This window comes from Petromyzon marinus, chromosome 49 (assembly GCF_048934315.1).
Source record: "Petromyzon marinus isolate PM22_M1 ecotype Great Lakes invasive population chromosome 49, UKy_Petmar_22M1.pri1.0, whole genome shotgun sequence".
NCBI lineage: Eukaryota > Metazoa > Chordata > Hyperoartia > Petromyzontiformes > Petromyzontidae > Petromyzon > Petromyzon marinus.
The window spans coordinates 9,818,424-9,837,994 of NC_133715.1; the positions used below are offsets into that span (position 1 = coordinate 9,818,424).

The following is a 19,571-nucleotide window of genomic DNA, read 5'->3' on the forward strand; positions in this document are numbered from 1 at the left end:
CGTCCCTACTGGACATCTGTGAAAAAGAGCTTTATAGCTCATCAGATTCCTCCAGTGTAAATAAATATTCTGATTCTGATTCATTACGGGGGACACTTTGACCACAACTCTTTTACGGTAGTCCACAGACGTCCAGATCATCCTGGTGCAGCCCGCCAATAAATGCTTAAGCCACTGCTGGGCAGAAGGGCCTGTAGACAACAGCCTCTAAAGAGTATTTTGGTCTACACTTCCACGCTGGCTAGATGTCTAGGAAGAGGTGCAAGTATTCGCCCCGCCACATTCGACCTACGAATGAACGGTCGTCTATCCTTAACCCACTGACCCCAGATAACAGAGGGTTGGTAACATGCAATATCTGGCTGCCGGTCAGCTCGCGTGCAATTGCATGTGTGTCCCCAAAGGGAGCTGTACTGTAGTAGTTAGTGCCATGCACCACAATGCCGGCAATCCGAGTTCAATTCCCGCTCACGAGCAATAACAGTGGCGAATATATGAACTGGTCCAGGGCCTCTCCTAGATTGACTAAGCCTTAAAACAGTGCCTGGTACGGTTGTGTAAGGCAGCCAGGCGTGGTTCTATAGCCACACCACCCTCTCGTGAGAAGTGCCGGCCTTTATAGGGTTCTTTTTTGTACTTGTCCGTCAGACAACTCGGTCAGTAAACCCATAACACCTGGGTCTGTTCCATGACCTCCTGAAAGCAAGCCTTCTACACTTCACGTGGCCTCAAAGCACACTTTGCCTGGCACAAGCACCGTGGTGACGTCACCGCCACTTAGTAGCAAAGGACCGGGTTCGCGTGATGGTGGTTCACGCCCCTTGACGAGATCAGCGAGGTATTGAGGAGGTTGTTGTTGTTGTTGTCGTTTCCGTGTGCAGCTTTGCTCACCTCCGAGATGAGGAACTCCGTGCAGAAGTCGAGCACGGGCAGCACCTGCAAGAAACTTGCTGCCTCGAGCGTCTCGTGCAGGCTCTCCATGCTGAGCGACAGCTTGGCCGTGTACACAAAGTCGATGATCTGACGAAGCCCCATGCCGCTCACCCCGTGCAGCTTAATCTGAGTCAGGTCCTGCTCTTTCATGCCGCCTGCGTGGGGTGGGGGGGGGGCGACGCGATGGCCGACGGGGGTTGGGTCAGAGGGGGGCGAAGGAGCGTGACACGGTGGTGGTGGTGGAGGGCAAAAGGGAGGGCAAGGCAATACGGTTTACAGAGGTGGCAAGCGGGGTACGGTCAAAGATGAACGTGGGTAATGAAACAAGGGAGGATGGCAAGGCGAGAGGTGCCACAGGGGTGACAGTTTTGACGGTGGTTCAAAGGCAGAGGAGAGAGGAAGTGGTTAATTAATGATTCGGGGTGCATTGGGATGACGTTTCTTCTCCAGTATGAATGGAAAAGGCCTTTCACTCAAGAGTGCATACTGTATGCCCAAGTCATTTCTATGCTGCAAGTTGCTATTGCAGTTTAATACGAATTCATTTCAGTAATACGTTTTGATTAGTGGAAGGGTTGGTATGTTACTCAGAGGCTATTATTAAATAACTATCCACATGTCAATTAAAAAACTGGCCATAGATTTTCTTTCATCAGGCCCCAGTGTTAAGTGCGGTCTCCAACCCTCATTAACCATCACTCTGGCCCCTCTTTGCATTTGCTCGGGGAAGCATTCCCCAAAACTTTACCTGTTGGAAAAAAATTATTTTTTTTAAGGCAGCGTTATTTTTGTTAATTCTGTCCTATGTTGTTGCAAGACCGTTACATAAGAGTGTAACATGATATGAAACATTTGCACTCTATAACTTTTTCATAACCAAAACATGATTTGAGCATTACTTGATGAAGCAAACCAAGATCTTATTCGATATCGTTAGAATGGCAAACAACTTTTATTTTCAAAAGTGGACTGATGAGGCAAGAGCTGTAACCTGCGAGACTCCGTTGATTGTTTTTTTTGAAAACACAGCACCCTCAGCCTTAATGCCACAACACACTGGGTGGCCTTGATTCACTTACCGCCGTAAAAATTAATCACGCAAAAAATAATGTCATGAGGATCCACGACTGTGTTTGTTTGCAATCTAGCACTACGACAGTGGGATTCCGTGGACAACGATTGCAACGTATTGCATTTCGGTATCGTCAACCATACAAATAAACACTCCACCACGCAATCAGCTAAATACAAGTTCCTTAAAATGAGTCTCCAAACGCGCAAATCAGTATTTTTTTTACCAAACTTTTCGCCGAGGTTAGTTTCACACTTTACGCAACAACAACAAAAACAACACCATAAAAAATACAACGCAATTGTGTTTTTGAGTGTTTTGCTGCGCGGGTCGGAAGCTGAAAGGTTGCTTTACCGGTGAACATGGCTTTGAAGTAATCGCTGGATGAGGCCATCATGGCACGGTGCACGGGGAAACTTTCCTCCCCGTCTCCCGGCAGAAGCGACACGTCACACAGCAGACCGTCCTGCCTCAAACGCTCAAACCCCTATTGGAGAACAAAGGAAAGCAACAGACGGTAAACATGAACAATTTATGCTCCGAAGTGCACTTGACTGCCGTGTGAAAGCACACACGCCTCAAACAAAACACAGACGTCAACAGGGGGACAAGTCACAATGCTCGAAGCTCAGGTTTGCCTTCCTTTTATTTTTACACTTGGGGGGGGGGGGTTGGGGGGCCAACCATTCGCAAGCAATGCGTAAGGATTTGAACAAGTGTGCAAGTCGAATGTTCATTATTATCACGGTGCCTCTGGGCCCTTAATTAATGCTGAACATTAGCAAACGATCGGTGGACGAGAATTCACCCAAAGCACAAAGAAACATCGTCAAATGGGAACACACTGCCAGCTGTGATACTGTTGGACATTGCACCACCGATTAGCACGGTTGGCTACGTACGGCGCGGAAAAGTTCAACGTTTGTACGTACGTACGTACGCACATAGCGAGCAGTCACAAAGGCAGCTGCACCAAAATTGGAGGACCGCATGAATAGCTCATTTATGCACAGAGGTCGTCTATGAATAGTCAAGTGCAAAGCAATTGCCACAAATTTGCGCATCTGCATTGAGATCACTGAAACAAAGCTGCTCGTGCCATGAATTGCGCTGTTGGGTTTGCGGCACACTGCACGTAAATGCGCTGTGCTGCATTGCTTTTCACTGCGATGTTTCGGGTTAAACACTGCCAATTTAGTGCAATTTACATTGCGTTGAGGATAATTGCGCCAATTAACATGTGTATTAACCTCCAGTTGCAACGTTTAAGCAGAAAATGTGGCACTGCTTCGGTTAAGCTGTATTTAAAAGTCAATTGCTACCAACGACTCGTTTTCCAAGTGGCCAAAGCAATGTGGGAGCCAAGTGTTCTGCCCTCTATCACCAAGGTTCAACAGCGCAAGTTATCTTGACATTGTGATAATGCAACACAAAGAATCTTGCTGACCCTGCCACAGATTGTCTTCGCTCCAACGCATGCCTCTATTAACAATGCAGCAGCGTCGGACCGACGGCACAATTGCAGAGCGGGCACATTTTCGGTGGTTGCACCAAAGCTATGGAATGCACTCCCGTCCAGTGTAACCAAAACAAGAAATGTTTCAAGGAAAGTGGGCAACCTATCATTTTCAGCGAGTGTTAAGTTCGTCTCTAGAAATGCTCGCCAAATAATATCACAGCTTTTGGAGTGCACGGTGTATTCCTCCTGGTCACGGACATTTGGTCACATCCTTCACCATAAGTAGAGAATCACTTCAACTACGATGTAATTTAATGCATTCTTCATTAAAAAGAACAGGCAAATTTCAAATATACAGGCATCAGTCAGGATCAAACCCACGACCTCCTGCATAGCAGGCGAGTGAGATAACGTCTCGCCAACATGGCTCCCATAAGCAACATTCAACCGTGTATTTGAAACTGCTACCTAATAACTACTCTTCAATACTTGTCGATACCATTATGGATACCCTGTAAAATAAAATGTACAATGTGTAAATGGGAGTGTCAAGTCAAGTGTATTTTTTTTAACAAGGCGATACTTCTAAAGACCAGGATCGTTACATCTGTCGTCGCATACAGCCGGACTGCGACTTCCTGTGGACTTGCGATGTCGGGTCAAGTATCACCGACCTCCTCCTCCGCTGCACCCTAAGCCTCGTTTTTCAAGCTGCACTGCGTATTTCGTCCCTTTTAAACAAAGTAAACATCTGTTAAACCGGGAAGCCTGCAGGTTAGCCCCCCCCCCCCCCCCCCCCCGTGTTAGACCGCGTGACAAGCAGACTGAATGCAGGTTGCGACATACAACATCATCCTCCAGTGTGTGTGTACGCAAAGCCATCACTGATTACGTGATATACCGATTAACTTAGCTCCGTGCAGCGCCGCGTGGCAAGCAGTCGGCCGAACACAAGCACAGGTGTGGCTACCGCCAGTTAAGCAGCGTTTCAACGAATCTCTAGTGCGTGTCCCCAAATTGACGTGGAATTGTCACAAGGGTTTACAGGAACGGCAGCACGACTCCAACGTTGCGATTGATCTAAAGGGGAGTGGGGGGGGGGGTTTCTTCATTCCACAAAAAAAAGCTCTACAGTTCTAGCAGAACGATTAAAAATGCAAGGCAAAATTTACGTTGACGTATGTATAATTTAACAATTCAAGGGTATTGTAATTGCAAATTGTTGTAATTTGAACGTAATATATTTTTCTGATACACGCTTCATTTATCTAATGCCACTTTTAATTCGATGTAATCCACAACAATATGGCATTGCATGGCATGCTTTCTCCCTTTATTTTTTGGATAAATAGTGTAATCTATGACAGAGTGATTACTCTGTGTTTTGGATATTGTTAATTATACGCCTGATAATCCGACGGGAAGGAGTAAGGCATGAATGTTGCATGCTTGGACACGGTTAAGGCACATTTGTTGGCTGAACCATGTTACTGTGTTTTACTTTGTCAAACATGCTGACTTTTTTGTTAGTGTTGTTGCTGAAAAACGCGAGAATAAAATGTAAGTGTTACAATGTGGGGTGGGTCGTCAGTCAATTGAAGGTGTCAAGAGCAATCGGTGACACTGCTGAATTATTGATTTAAATCTAGAATTCAGCCACCCGTGACTAAAGCAAATTTCACCGAGTCACAAATGACTGGACACAAAACCAGCATCGAATTTAGTTTCTTTACGCAAGCAAGGTTTTGTTTTAATTACGGGGGGGGGGGGGGGGGCATTCATACTTTAGGGTGAGCGTAGTTATAATCAGGGTAATTTACCTAACTTCATTTTAAAATTAAATATCACGAGTAAAAAAAATATTAATTAACGGCCAAAGCGAAAAGGTGTAAAAGCGTTGTTTATTCTTGTCGGCATCAAGCTGCGTTTGCATCACAGCCCTGCGGTCCACCCGGAGGAGCATCGCGGACCCCTGACGGCGGTCCGGGGACCGCACTCCGAGAACCACCGCTCTCTCCGGCTTTACCTCGAGCACGGCCGTGCAGTGGACGGTGCTGGTGAAGAGCTTGGTGCCGCTGGGAGGGCACGACGGCACGGGGCCCCCGGGGGGCTTGCCGGCCTGGCCCCGGCTCACGACGCCAGGCTCGCTAGCCAGCGACATGGTGAGAAGTGACTCGCCCTCCCCAGAATCTATCAGCGACCTGAGGCACACGGGGGCGGGAGGGGGGAAGACACGAGAGCGTCGCAGTTACGAAATCTGTTCGACAACACCATGCGCTTAAAAACCATCATCATCAACGGTCGACACGATCTATCCACTGCCCGATGACCCCCTCCTCATGTCGTCGACATCACTAACCGCCCTGCAAATCCACAATCCGTGTCGCCCCTGCACATGACCTGATCTCATCGCTCCATCTCCGCGATGGTCAACATCTCTTCGAATGAAGCGTCTTTCCCAAGACCACAAACGTTTCTTGAAAGTCAATGTGACGTTTCGATTTTCTGATCTGTGGTCATCTCTCTCCATCTATTAAGAGTAATTGTGAGCCTGCAAATCTATTTGCGTACTTTTCGGCTCTGTTCCATTACCTGTCAGCGTCCCGTGTTTTCGATCCCTGTCATAGCAGTGTTACAGTCAACGATTTAAAACTTTCCTCTTCAGGCAAATTGGCCTGTTGCTTTTCATGATCAAATTAAATTATTCAGTAGCAATCCGACCTTCATTGCCTCACCCCTTCATTTCATCATTTTGATCCCCATCCAGCCTTCAAAAAAAAAATGTGTTTTCCAACTGTGTCCGTCCAACAATTATTTTTTTAAAATCGATGCTTTGAAAGCCACGAGGCAAAATCAATTTTTGCCATTATCAAAGGAATGACAATGAGGGGGTAACGGTGAGACGGTAGTTTCTAACACGGCACTGAGTATTGAGCAACAACCATGAGTTGAAAAATTATCATCATCATCATCGTTCACAACAAGAAAATAATTCAAAACTAAACAGCGCACCGCGTAGGGCTCAGTTCGATCGGGAACAGCGGTGCAACAACGCAACGGGTCGAACACAACGCACACAATTCAAAGAAATGATGTGACCAACGCTCCTTGCAACCCAAGCACAATCAACCGAATCACCAGCAAGACCAACGGAGAAAAACAGACCACCACCTTAACCGGTTCCTTCCCCCCATCCCACCCAAGTGGTACAAACCGATGATATTCATCACATGGGGCGGGTGAACGTTACGCAACGTGAATATTTTTTCTATTGTTATTTGCTGACTGCAATTTACTTAACCAGAAAATGAAAAAAAAACAAGGAACGAGAGCAAACTATAACCTGTTGCCATGCCACAAGAAGAACCGGGATTCAAATAAATTCTAAAAACTCGAGGAAATAAACAGGACAATTAGTCGATGATTATCGAGTTCGTAAGTAATGAACAACTTGTGTTTGCGTGTAAAGGCAAAGAAGTGTGAATTGGCAAACACCGCTTAGTAACCGCAGGTTAAACAACATAAAATGCTTATTACATTCTCAAAACTATATAGCAGAATGTTTAGTCTGCTGATGCTTATGACAATAGCCTTGAACAATTAAAATAGAATAAACAAATCAATGTCGTACATGGAAAATCCCGAGTAGCCAGTGACCCCCAGCCAGTTTGCAAGGGAGATCCCGTGGTACAATCAGCACAGAACAAGAACATCAACAGTGATCTGCAGGAGGGCCCGGGTAACATCAGAACGCGTCGGAGGTACAGGAAAAGTAACAATATCAACAATAATGCATTCAAAACTATAAATTTACATTATTAATACAAAGCGTCATTTGAATGCACCTTGCTGTATTGGTCATTATTTGCGTTGGCTGGCAATGCCTCTTTCAAATCGCTCCAATTGCACGCACATTTGCGGGCGTATATTTTTGTTGCCTTGCGATTCGAATCGCCACGATGACGCATGCATCTGCGGCGGTGGCGGCGGGGGCAGCAGCTGACGACGGCGGGATGTCCTTCACATCTCTCTGCTAAGCCAGCTCGCAATCACGAATGAACAAGAATAAAAAAAAAACCTGGCAAACAAAAAACGGTCTGATTCACAGCACGAGTGACTGCCTCACTGCCCACCACTCCACACTCCCTCCACCTCCGGCCACCATATCTCTCCCAATGACCGAAGTTACTAATCATTTAGATTATTTAGAGTATTTTAGCTGTGATACAATTCCACGTGATAAGCAATTTTGTTGAGCTATCATTTGTGGCCAGGTCGTTTCTGAAAAAGCTAATGGCACCGTGGGCTTTACCGGGTAAGAAAAAAAGTTTTGTTATATTTGTATACTTTTTCTAAGTGATTTGTTTACCTGTCCGAAACTGTGCACCACAAGCGTGTTTTTGGATTGTTGTTTTATCATTCTGACCTGCCCCGACCAGACATCCGTGAAAAAGAGCTTTGTAGCTCATGGGATTCCTCCAGTATAAGTAATATTCTGATACTTTAAATAAGAAATAACATCACATGGCAGGGGTTCAAGGAACAGCAGCACAATGAGGCATGCGTTCGTGGCTGGGGGGGGGGGGTCTTTGCGCACCGCCAGACATCCCATTCACACCGTCTCACGCTGGCATGCCGCAGAGAGGACGCCGTGAAAGCTCGGAACATGACGGTGCCGAGCTCACAGAGGGGCGAGGGACAAGATAGAGGGCTCTGTGCGATCCTGGCGGCGCCGGAGGTAGTAGCAGCGTCTTCAGGATCATGTAGTTCAAGGAACGGGTCGATGAGCACTGGGGGCCAGCCAAGCATCGGTCCCTGCAGGGACATGGGGGCCTTGCTAACAGGGGTGACGGGGCAGGCTTTGCTTCAATTATATCTTTGGAAATCGTTGCTGTGTTGTCAATTGCCGAACCGTACGCGATGCGTAAGTCAATTTGCGCACTTGAACTGCGGGGTAATTTAATTAACAAAGTTTGCCAATATGGAATCAGAAAATGTACGAATATCTTATAATTACATTCTGCATGCTTTCGTTTGATTGTAACTTTTTGTTTATTTATCTCAAGATATTTAAGTCACAGCTCAAAGGTTTAATCCGCATCTTGACAAAGTTTTGGACATTATCAGGTGGACGGCTACCAACATAAAACTGTTAACCAAAGCATTGGATTCAAGTCAACGTTCAGTGTGCTGCCGCATCCATGCATAAGGATTTTAGAATATAGTGTTTAATTAATAAATTAACTCCACCAACGCTTAGAGATATTGAACGCTTTTAAAGGCTGAATTTAACCGATTTTGTTACAAGGTTTGAAAACATGCGGACATGCCACCAACTATCATTCTTATAAGGTACACTGTAATGAATATCCCATGCAGTCTGCTGCTGTTCAATAACCTGCACAAACTCATCTCCTCCACAGCGGTCAGCTTAAAATGGGTGGTTTTTCCACGTGTTAAAGCAACTAAAACGCAACAACTTTCTTTTACTAGCTAAATCCCACTCAGCGTTCAACTTTTTTTTCAGAGGTGACATTAGCCACACATTGTAGCTTATCGAGGTGGTTTATATTACCACATGTGGGAATCGATAGTCGCGGCCAAATAATCTAAAAGCATGTTTGTAAATGTGGAGAGGACCAAAACCAGAGGGCCTGGAGAAAAATTCATGGAGAGTGAGAACACGCGAACTCCAGATATCCGACAGGCACCGTCAAGGGTCCGGGATCGAACCCACGACCCTCCTGCATCGCGGGTGAGTGAGATAGCATCTCACCACTGTGGCGCCCTATAAATACACAAATTCAAAGAGCAATGATTACTCACCCTTGCAAAAACATGATATATGGCTGCTATTAATATTTGCGACTCATTTATTTCAAACATATCCAACAACACACACTCCAAAAATAATTTATGGATTTTTTTTTTACGCAGAGCATCATCACTCAGCAGTCTGACAAACTTGGGCGGAACCGTACAAAGAATGGCTATTCACACTTTCATTCCTGAAAAATAATGTAATTATGCCCCAATCTACAAGACACTGAATATGGAAGGTGCAGTGGAAAAGCCCGACAGTAAACGCTTCAATTCATACACAAATGATTTAATTTCGCTCTGCAATCCCTAAAAAAATGCATCAATTTCCCTCTATCTACACTCTCTCTGCTATATATAAAAAAGATTTTGCCTTTCCTGGGTCTCTCTGCGATTGGAAGTCACTCATTTTCCACTGCTATTGTCAGCCACCAGAATGGAAAAATTCTATGAATACACGACCATTTTTGGTTTTCAGACGAGTGCACAAGTTACGGAAGTGAAGCCTCAGGACTTTCCATGGTGAGTCTTAAGTCTGGATCCAGAAGGGATTTATCACTTGTGTAGCGTCTGTATAGCAGGGTTACAAACAAATGTAGCATGTGTTGTCTTTGCTGTGTGCAGTGCATTACTTTTAACATGATTAAATTTAGCACATTTAGTATCTGTGCCATTCTCACAGCACGGAGGCGACCATGACGGTACTGTTACACTGACATGTACAGTCTGAACATAGGGGACTATCGTTGCCATGTGGTTTTACCCAATTGAGTAATTCGAGGGTAATTTGTCAAATTTGGACCGTAACGGAGACAGACATTGGCCTATTCTTTTTTAGAATAACAGCACGAGATTTGTTACGCCCATTTTGCCGCTGCCGCTCCAGCCACATCACCACCACTGCTGAAAGCTCATTGTGTTACCCCTTGCCTTGCCATGACGGTTCACAGCCTTTGTTGCACACCAAGGATTTTAACATCGTCCACTCTGATGTTTGTGTACCAATAAGAACATTATTCAACACGTTACTCCTTAGCAAAAGGCAATTATACTCAACCTTTTTCTTTTGACACTTAATAAAGCATGATAAACAACATATATTTTTTGCAATAATACAAATAGGTAGCAAAAACAATAATTTACTTTGGAATAAAATCCCATAGAATTCAGGTGTAACTGAGCGATAACATTACTGTAAGTCTGAAATGGGATTTTTACAGCTGCAAAGAAATAGGGGATTATGGAAATCGAATCTGCCTTGGATGCAATACGCTGAAAACAGAAGCCAATGCAGGCTTTGTGTTCAAATGCGGCAAAACTAAGTGGAAATACCACCCTTGGCTTATCTCCATCCTGTAATATTCTACTTTTCACCACTGGAACCCGGGGAGACCCTATTTACTGGCCGTCAAGGCAATGCAAAATCAAACACCCCACACTCTCATGCGAGCTCCACCAATCTGCGTTAACCACTTCCTACGACACCCCTCTCAACCGCTTTACCATACCCCAAGATGTGACTGCACCCACACCCAACCCCCCCCAATACTACCACTGTCAACAATGAATTACAACATATACTTTGTCGAGGGGCTCTCGAGAACTCCCTCCGGTGGAAGGCCGTTCTGCGAGCAGTGGTGTGAGCAAGCAGTTGCAAGGCCCGCACCTTTATCTTAACCTCAACAGATAATCATACGACCCGTGTAATATTTCAGGCGAAGACATGTATATCGCGTGGCAAGAAAAAGGGCCGTTGTCCGCTATATATTTGTTTTCTGTAACAAGGCGGCATTGATGGTGGTGGTCGGGGTTTTTCCAAAATCACATTTGCATGCTTGAATTCCATGCAAATTGCATATCAACATTTCCAATATGGAGGCAGAAATTGATAAATATTTTTTTCATATCATGAACCACTTATTTGCTTGCTTGTTTCGTGTTATCTTACAAAATGTACATTCATTGCTCGAGTCCAGAGGGTTAGAGTACAACGGCAAAGGTTTTGATCATTACTGAGAAACCAATAACAAACGAAACACTGTGTTTACAAATCAACCTCGTGGTAAGCAGGTGCTCAAATGCATACGAATAAAAACAAACAATTTCTTGTTGAATAAAGCAAAAATGCCAGACACATGGAGGAGAAATACACAGCCCAACCATGCCTAAACCAATGTCTGAAGAACCACAAGAAACACAGAAGTAAAACAACCCCAAAACTGCTTAATTGTGGCAATTAATTTGTATACAAGCGGTGCCGAGTGAGTTTTGAGTTATGGGGTAATGCTCCATTACTCTGTCGGGTGCCTGGATGGCTTCGCCATTTGCGAGTGTGGAATGGCCGAGGGCTAAGGATGATGGGCTGCTGGTTGTTTATTAATTTGATCACCATTCAGCTCTTCTCATTTTAATCATCTTCGCAGCAGCGGGTTTTGGCTGGCCATCGAACAAAGATGCTCGATGGCCGGTCATCGAGCATCTGCGCTTCTGCGGCCGTCTGGAACGCCCTTCCTTCCGATATTAGGAAGTCACTAGAGCTAGTCACTTTTAAATCATCTAGATTGAAAACTAATTTCTTTAGAACTGCTTTTTGTGTTTAGTTTGTTGGCCTTCCCCCATACCTCAATAAGCACCCTTGGCTTCGTACGGTGGCAAAATAAGTTTAACATACATACAATCGAGGCCTTCATTTCGGTTTTTGTGTGGTGGAAATCAGAGAGAGTGTGAATTTAACCCGCAAAGCTTGAGAAACTGCACGCCATGCTTGCTATTCACACGGAAACTGGTCTGCTGCCCTATTCATATTTTGTTTAAAGATCAATTTTTCTTAATTTATTATTTTAAGCAATTATTCCTCCAATATGAAAATACATTCAGGTCTTGAATGAGCATAATTAAATGCATATCTTTGCAACACAGACATGGGAACACGGGGAAAACAAAGACCACATGGAAAATGTGAGTTAAACATATTAATGGACAGCTGAAATTCATAAACCAACCATCCGTCAAAGAAATTAACCAGTGAACACTCTTTTTAATGAAGCCACCATTAGGCTAACGCTTTTAGTACACTTCTGCATTGAGAACTTTTGCCCACTTTTGCAAATGCACGATTATCACTGGAATGCCACTTTGGATGAATGATGGGGTTTAATTGAGTAAAGTGCCGTACTTCATTTGAACCACAGATAACACGGCGCAGCCACTCGGCACGCCACGGCTCCCGCTAGTCTTCGGGCCTTCAATCCGTTTGCGGCTCTTTGGCAGTCGGAGCCTTTTGGTTGGAGCCAAAGAATCCCAAGCATGGGCCTGCTGTGCACCGTGGCAACTTACACCGGTTGTGTTGGTATTCCTCTTTCTTTGTAATCTGAAATTATCATTTGCTTTCGCTCTGCAGTCACCTGCGTAGTCACTTTAAGATGTTTCGATTTAAAGCTTTCGTGACTGCAAGGATTCATCTTCTTTGGTTCTTTCGGTAAAGTCATGTAGAATGAGAATAAAATAATAAATTGATCAAATAAAATAACACAATATTCTCACGACGTTTCGGCCACAACACAAGCGGCCTTCATCAGGTGAAGGGACGAGACTGTCTGGAGGACAGCGCTGGAGTGAAAAAGCCACGCTCAGATCGCGACCTTTAAGCTGTGTGAGAAGAAACAAAGCGCCTTGACAAAGGAATTAGCATAGAACTTAGCATTGAAATGGCTGAGTGATTAGCTTGTGACTGGTCACAGAAATGGCTATGTTAAAGTTAAAGCATACACATCCGCAGAGGCACCCCTTGACAAAGGAATTAGCAAAGAATTTAGCATTGAAATAGCTGAGTGATTAGCTTGTAACTGGTCACAGAAATAGCTATGTTAAAGTCAGAGCATACACATTCACAGAGGCACCTAGTACAAATCAAACAGGAGAATTTAGCATTGAAATAACTAGGCGAATTTAGCATTGAAATAACTGAGTGATTAGCTTGTGACTGGTCACAGAAATGGCTATGTTGAAGTCAAGGCCTACACATCTGAGTTATTCACAGTAACTGGGTATACACTACAATATATAATGAATACTATATAGTGAACCAATAAAATAGCTTAGCTGATTGGAGAATATATAGAGCTTATTGATAACATTGAGGTAATTCATATTTTAGTTTTTTTATTGGTTCACTATATAGTATTCATTATATATTGTGGTGTATACCCAGTTACTGTGAATAACTCAGATGTGTAGGCCTTGACTTCAACATAGCAATTTCTGTGACCAGTCACAAGCTAATCACTCAGTTATTTCAATGCTAAATTCGCCTAGTTATTTCAATGCTAAATTCTCCTTTTTCATTTGTACTAGGTGCCTCTGTGAATGTGTATGCTCTGACTTTAACATAGCTATTTCTGTGACCAGTTACAAGCTAATCACTCAGCTATTTCAATGCTAAATTCTTTGATAATTCCTTTGTCAAGGGGTGCCTCTGCGGATGTGTATGCTTTAACTTAGCTATTTCAATGCTAAATTCTATGCTAATTCCTTTGTCAAGGGGTGCCTCTGCGGATGTGTATGCTTTAACTTTAACATAGCCATTTCTGTGACCTGTCACAAGCTAATCACTCAGCCATTTCAATGCTAAGTTCTATGCTAATTCCTTTGTCAAGGCGCTTTGTTTCTTCTCACACAGCTTAAAGGTCGCGATCTGAGCGTGGCTTTTTCACTCCAGCGCTGTCCTCCAGACAGTCTCGTCCCTTCACCTGATGAAGGCCGCTTGTGTTGTGGTCAAAACGTCGTGAGAATATTATTGTGTTATTTTATTTTATCAATTTATTATTTTATTCTCATTCTACGTGACTTTACCGAAAGAACCAAAGAAGATGTTTCTTGTTCATGTTTTTGTTTGTTGCGGTTGCACCCGATTCAAGAGCAGCATGGCTCACAGGGCTATACCTAATAAATGAACTGAAACTGAACTGAAACTGAACTGAAAACTGCGAAAAACCTGAAGTGCATAGTGGTTGTCACCCGTCCAAGCACTATACAGGCTCAAAAATCCTGCTTAGCTTCCGAGATCTGAAAGATTGCGAGAATTCCGGGCAATTTGGTCATCGGCCATCAGATGGTATTACAATTAATCACTTATGTTCCTTGCATAATGCCGAAATCAAAGTTCTGGATAATAAACAAAATCGTGAATAAACAAAGCGTAAACATTTACTGCAATGATTACCATCGATTATTATTACGGTGGGTGCAATACCCGTAATCATGCGATGAGCCGTCTGCTTCAGAGTCGAAAATCCCCTGACGTCATTCGCAAGAGTGGCTCGTTGCGTTGCCAGTGTCAGGGGGTTACCAATTTGCCAAATTCGAAAATTATACCACCATATTACTCAGTTGGGATTGTACACAGCAGCAACCATCGCCCTCCTACTGGCAGACTAATGCACCAGGTCACTCTGGCAAAATCAACTTGAAAACTTTCATTAAGTATTTGCATAAGACAGCGATATAAACTGCGAATATTGCATCGAGTAGTATCTAACTATTATAATGAATCTGTAGAATATAATGTATGGTCATTAATCAAGCAACCATGCAATGTTAAACTATTAGCTGTCTGCTGATGGGAGAATTGGAAGGTGTAACAAAGTAGCGGCACTGAAAAAAAAACATTTCACGGAAGCATAAAACATTTTCTTCACATTTGTAATCACGCAGGTGCCCACATTTATCTTCTTAATTTTCACATACGGCAAGTTCCAGAGCTGGATTCGTTTGAGGCATGACAGACAGACGGCCAAGTCACAGCTGCTGATAGTGCCCACCATGCAGCATTCCGCATCTTACGACGCGAGTGTGAATCCAGGAAGTAACAACGTACTTCACAAGTGCTGGCAAAGTGCCGCGTCCCTGCTTTCAATAAAGGCTTCTCAAGACACCCCCCAGCCACCCGCTCCCCACCCACCCCCGGCGATGTCACGCAATCCCTCTTGGCGAGTGAGCCTGAACCACTCAAAAAGGGTCATCTTGGCACACAACGCTGGTAACAAACCTGTGCATTGCCCCTGCAGAAATTAGGCCAACTTCACCTTCGTGGCTCTTTCAGGACACATCTTGTTGCTCTAGAGCAGTGGTTCTCAGCCAGGTGTCTGCAGAATTGCTGTAGACGCTGCGATTCTGAGCCGCTTGCGCGTTTGCGAGATTCAGAGGTGAACGGGACACCTGACCTGCAACTTACAGACATCCGGGGTCAGCAAAGGGTGAATAAGATAGACCTATCGTGCACACGCGGGAAGTTGAGTACCCACTTGGGTAGTCCCGCGTGGACTTTTTAAAATGGAGGCAGCTCCGACGAGGAGTTCATCGAGGTATGGATAGAAGTTGAATTATTTAAATCTCAAATATCCTACTTTGTACGATTAGAATTGTCATGACCACCCTTGGGGTTAAAGTCGGCCCCCAATAGGAAAGACCACAACCCTGGGACTGTGCATCTACAGACGGGCTGCCAGTCACACGGCTGGTTGAAGTGTCTTTCTGATGGAGGGGATTCCATTTTAAACGTGAGAACCCCCAAAACGTACAGATAAATTAAGCGTCTCTCTCCAAGCCTCCCACATTGCTGGCAGATCGTGTTTCCTTGTTTCATGGCATGTTTTGTTCCTCTCCCGTTATTTTTGTTTGTAAAAGATTGGTCTTGCTTTGCATTTTTTAACGGTTCCCTATTCCTGTAACAAGCGATGCGCATGCCAATACTAGCCATTTGTATCGCGACATACGTAAGTCATGATTGCGTCACTAATATCTGTACCGTGCAACAAACTGTACCCTCTCGCAGGATGACCATGAAACAGGGACGATCAGTTAATTGGGCCCTTCCTGCTGACATAAATAAAAGGCCACCCCCTATACCTAATGTTCATGCATACAAAAAATGCATTATCTGGGTTTTCCCCAAGTACTGGATACCAGAATGGTGTTCCGATATCTACATTTACAGCGTGTCGGCGACTACTGTATGAATAATATATATATCTAGAATGTTTCATCTTTATATTGGAGGAATCCAATGTGCTATGAAGCTCTCATCTAGCGATAAATGGAAGCCCTTTTCCTGCACTGGTCTCTGGAACATCTCGAATCTGTTAAGAGAACGGTGGAGGAACAGCGCAAAAGGAGTGCAGGAAATCCAGCGAGGTCCAGATGCGCAGAAGCCAGAGGTGAAGGCGATGGGGCGTACCCACACAGTGGGGTGGGGTGGGCTGCCCATTTCATCTGTGTGCGGACGGCACCTGTGGCGCCAGAAGATTTGCTATCGTTGAGGATGATGAAGATGGACACACGAGTGGCCACACTGTTGTGAAAAAACAAAACGCATCGAGTGTAAAGTGATTTAATGATCACGCCTTTGCTTTCTCTCTTCCCCCCTCTCTCTCTCTCTCTTACAACTTGCACTTAGCGCTCCGGTGATGAAAATGCATATGGACAACTGCTACGCACGGCCAAAAGCATTCCGACAAAGCATCTTTGTAGTGCACATTTCAACGATTTCTATTCGTGTCAGATGACCTAAAATTTACACTACCCCTTTCGATGGAAGCCTCGCTTCAACACGCGGAATAGAGATGAAGAAATTAGGTGGCTTTTTTTTTTGCGACGCGTATTCATTTTCGATCACTCCACCAGAGCGAAAAAATGAACATCTTAGACTTTTTTTATTCAATGTTCCTTGAAAATCTGCACCCGGCTCCTTCCGAATGTGCTCAAGTTGTTAATATTAAAACTCTGAAGTGGTTTCAGGCATGACGGTGTGTGTTTAAACTGAAATCCGGTACAGAAGACCCGTACAACCTCCCAAGTGCAGCTTGCCTAAAACTGGTTTAAATAACACTTCAGTTCATCACTCATAAATATTGATAACTCAAGACTCAAAATTAACTATCATTGTTGTTCTAGATTTGAAGCTTTCGTGACTGCAAGGATTCATACTCTTTGGTTTTTTCGGTAAAATCACGTAGGTAAAATAAAATAAATGAAAACATTGTGTCACAACATATTAAGGCACGTATATATTTGTACAACACAGAGTTACAGTAGCAGGTAGCAAGCTTCTGTATGAGGAATTCATTGTTTGGGGGTCCTTTCTAAGCAGGAACTCTTAAATAGCTATACCTAACCACGTGACCACCTCAACATGTTAATACAAAGACGCATACATATGCATGCGAAACTTCATAATTCAACTTGCACATTAGCACCTTTACGCACCACAAAACACACACTATCCATCGGTTGTACAAAGCGTTGCTGCCTTAGGTTGGGTAAAAATAAAGCGTGCTCAAATCTGCCGCGGTCACGAAAGCACCCGTTGGATGAAAGCGTTCAATATTTACGAGCCAGAAGGGCCAGCCAGTGCTGAGAATGGGGCAAGCCCCTCATTACAGAGATGGTCTTCTGCTGACCAGCAAAACACATCAGCAGGAGCTGGGATAGGGAAGCTCACAGCAGCGTTGCCTTTGTATATATAAAAAACACCACACTCAAAAGGAAAAACACAAAACAAAAGGGCACCTTGAAAAATTATAATTTAGAGGAAAAAAAACACGGCACAAAAAAAATCATTACAAACGAGGTCAACAACTAGGTTCATATTTATGGATAGCAATGATCTGCATGGAGGGCATTTTTTTTAATACCAAGTCAGTTTACCCTTGTGCGCATGAATGTACGCAAAGACAAAGATCCCCTGTATAGCCTTATAAGACTATTGTGGCAAGTGCCGTTAGCAAGCACCTATGAAAGCGCCACGCAAAACGAGGGGGCCGGTGGCAAGCACCCTCGTAGATACGCTTGCATATCGCACCAGCTTCTCATTTGAGGCCGAGTCGACCTAGGGGAGGCTCATTATGGCCAAATGGATTGAATCAATTCATTGTTGAAAAACCGACTCGAATCATACGTTGTGCAGGTCAGAAGACAACAATATTTCATACCTCCCCCACTGGGCCCAAAACTGAAAAAGCAGAAACGACTGCAGGTAGAGACTTCTCTTTTACGGAGGTTCAGCGGAGGTGATGGTCTACTTAAGAGGCGAAAAAGGACCGAGGTGGCTACAATGAAATATTATCTTATACATTCTCTACAGCGCCTTAACCAAGACGCTGTAGAGTGAACTAACTACGGTACAAGACGGTTGGCGAGATGAAGTGAGACAAGGGAGACGAGTGGATGGGGTATGCGTGTAAAGTGACGCGGTGGTGATGATGCGTGGAGTAAACGAAGATGGAAATTACATGGGTGGCTTAATGATGGGTGAGACCACGGGGAGTTGGGGACAGGGAAGGCGTTAGTACGAATGGGGAGGACAACGAGGGGCGAAGGAAGGGTGGGCAAGAAGAGCGGAAGGTAGTGAGAGGGGGGTGATTGTTTGACGTGCAAGGGCAGTTGATTCCAGTGAAGAGGGGCTAGGAGAGAGATTGAGCGAAGCCGAGACTGTGCGCATGGAGGACGAACAACAAGAGACAGCAAAGATTTAGAACGCAGAGCAGGCAGGAACATCAAGTGAGATGAGAGAAATGGGTTAATGTTTCAGTGTTGTTCAGCAGGCTTTATGTCAGAATCAAAGGGGTGCTGTCAATAGCCAGTCCGAGCTATTTGCAGTCACCCAATGACAAGTCCGAAAGGCAACCTACTAAAAAGTTTCCGCCACAGCATGTTATGCAAGTTAACCCTCACAGGGTAAGTACTGATCACGGAAAAAAGGATTTGAAAAGCCAGGGTCCAAGTGGATCTAGTTGAAAATTTGGAGGGATCCGAAAATGTGAAGCCGCCAATGGTTTAAAGGGCACACAGGAACATGCTCTAATGGATACCTAGAGCCAAGGGATATCGCGTGTGCATTATAACCATAGTTACAGCCGTTCACATCCACTGCACTGCTTCTCAAAAGTGTCAGTAAATAAAAACGCCAACACCTCACCGCAATAATCTATTCGGTGGCAAAATATTATTTCCACACCGTCATTAATTTATGTTCGCTTTTCAATTACCGTACTCATCGTGCCGATTTTAATTTTAGGCGTTGTGGTGGTAGGTGGGTGGAGAAGGGTGTGATTAGCACTGTTGGCGATGTATGATGCGAGAAAAGTTTAACATGCATCCATGAAAAGAACTGCAAACACTGTGGTGGACACGTCTGAGTGCTCGTCAACTTATCGATGGAAGGGATGGGGATGCGATGCTGAATAACCAAATTCTGAAGACAATCACAGTGGTGATGAGACACCCGAAATA

At 44.4% G+C, this 19,571-nt stretch overlaps 1 protein-coding gene across 8 annotated transcripts in view; it reads right to left on the minus strand.

The window, feature by feature from the left end:
* Positions 1-19,571, minus strand: part of LOC116952913 (kelch-like protein 9) — a 120,081-nt gene that overhangs the window by 20,182 nt on the left and 80,328 nt on the right. For all 8 annotated transcript variants that reach the window (XM_032972619.2, XM_032972618.2, XM_076074681.1 and 5 more), the window contains 3 exons: positions 5,491-5,665; positions 2,360-2,492; positions 892-1,088 (listed from right to left, as the gene is read on the minus strand). In XM_032972619.2, coding sequence (XP_032828510.1) covers positions 892-1,088; positions 2,360-2,492; positions 5,491-5,625 — 465 coding nt within the window. In that variant the 5' untranslated portion in view covers positions 5,626-5,665. The remainder of the gene's footprint in view (positions 1-891; positions 1,089-2,359; positions 2,493-5,490; positions 5,666-19,571) is intronic.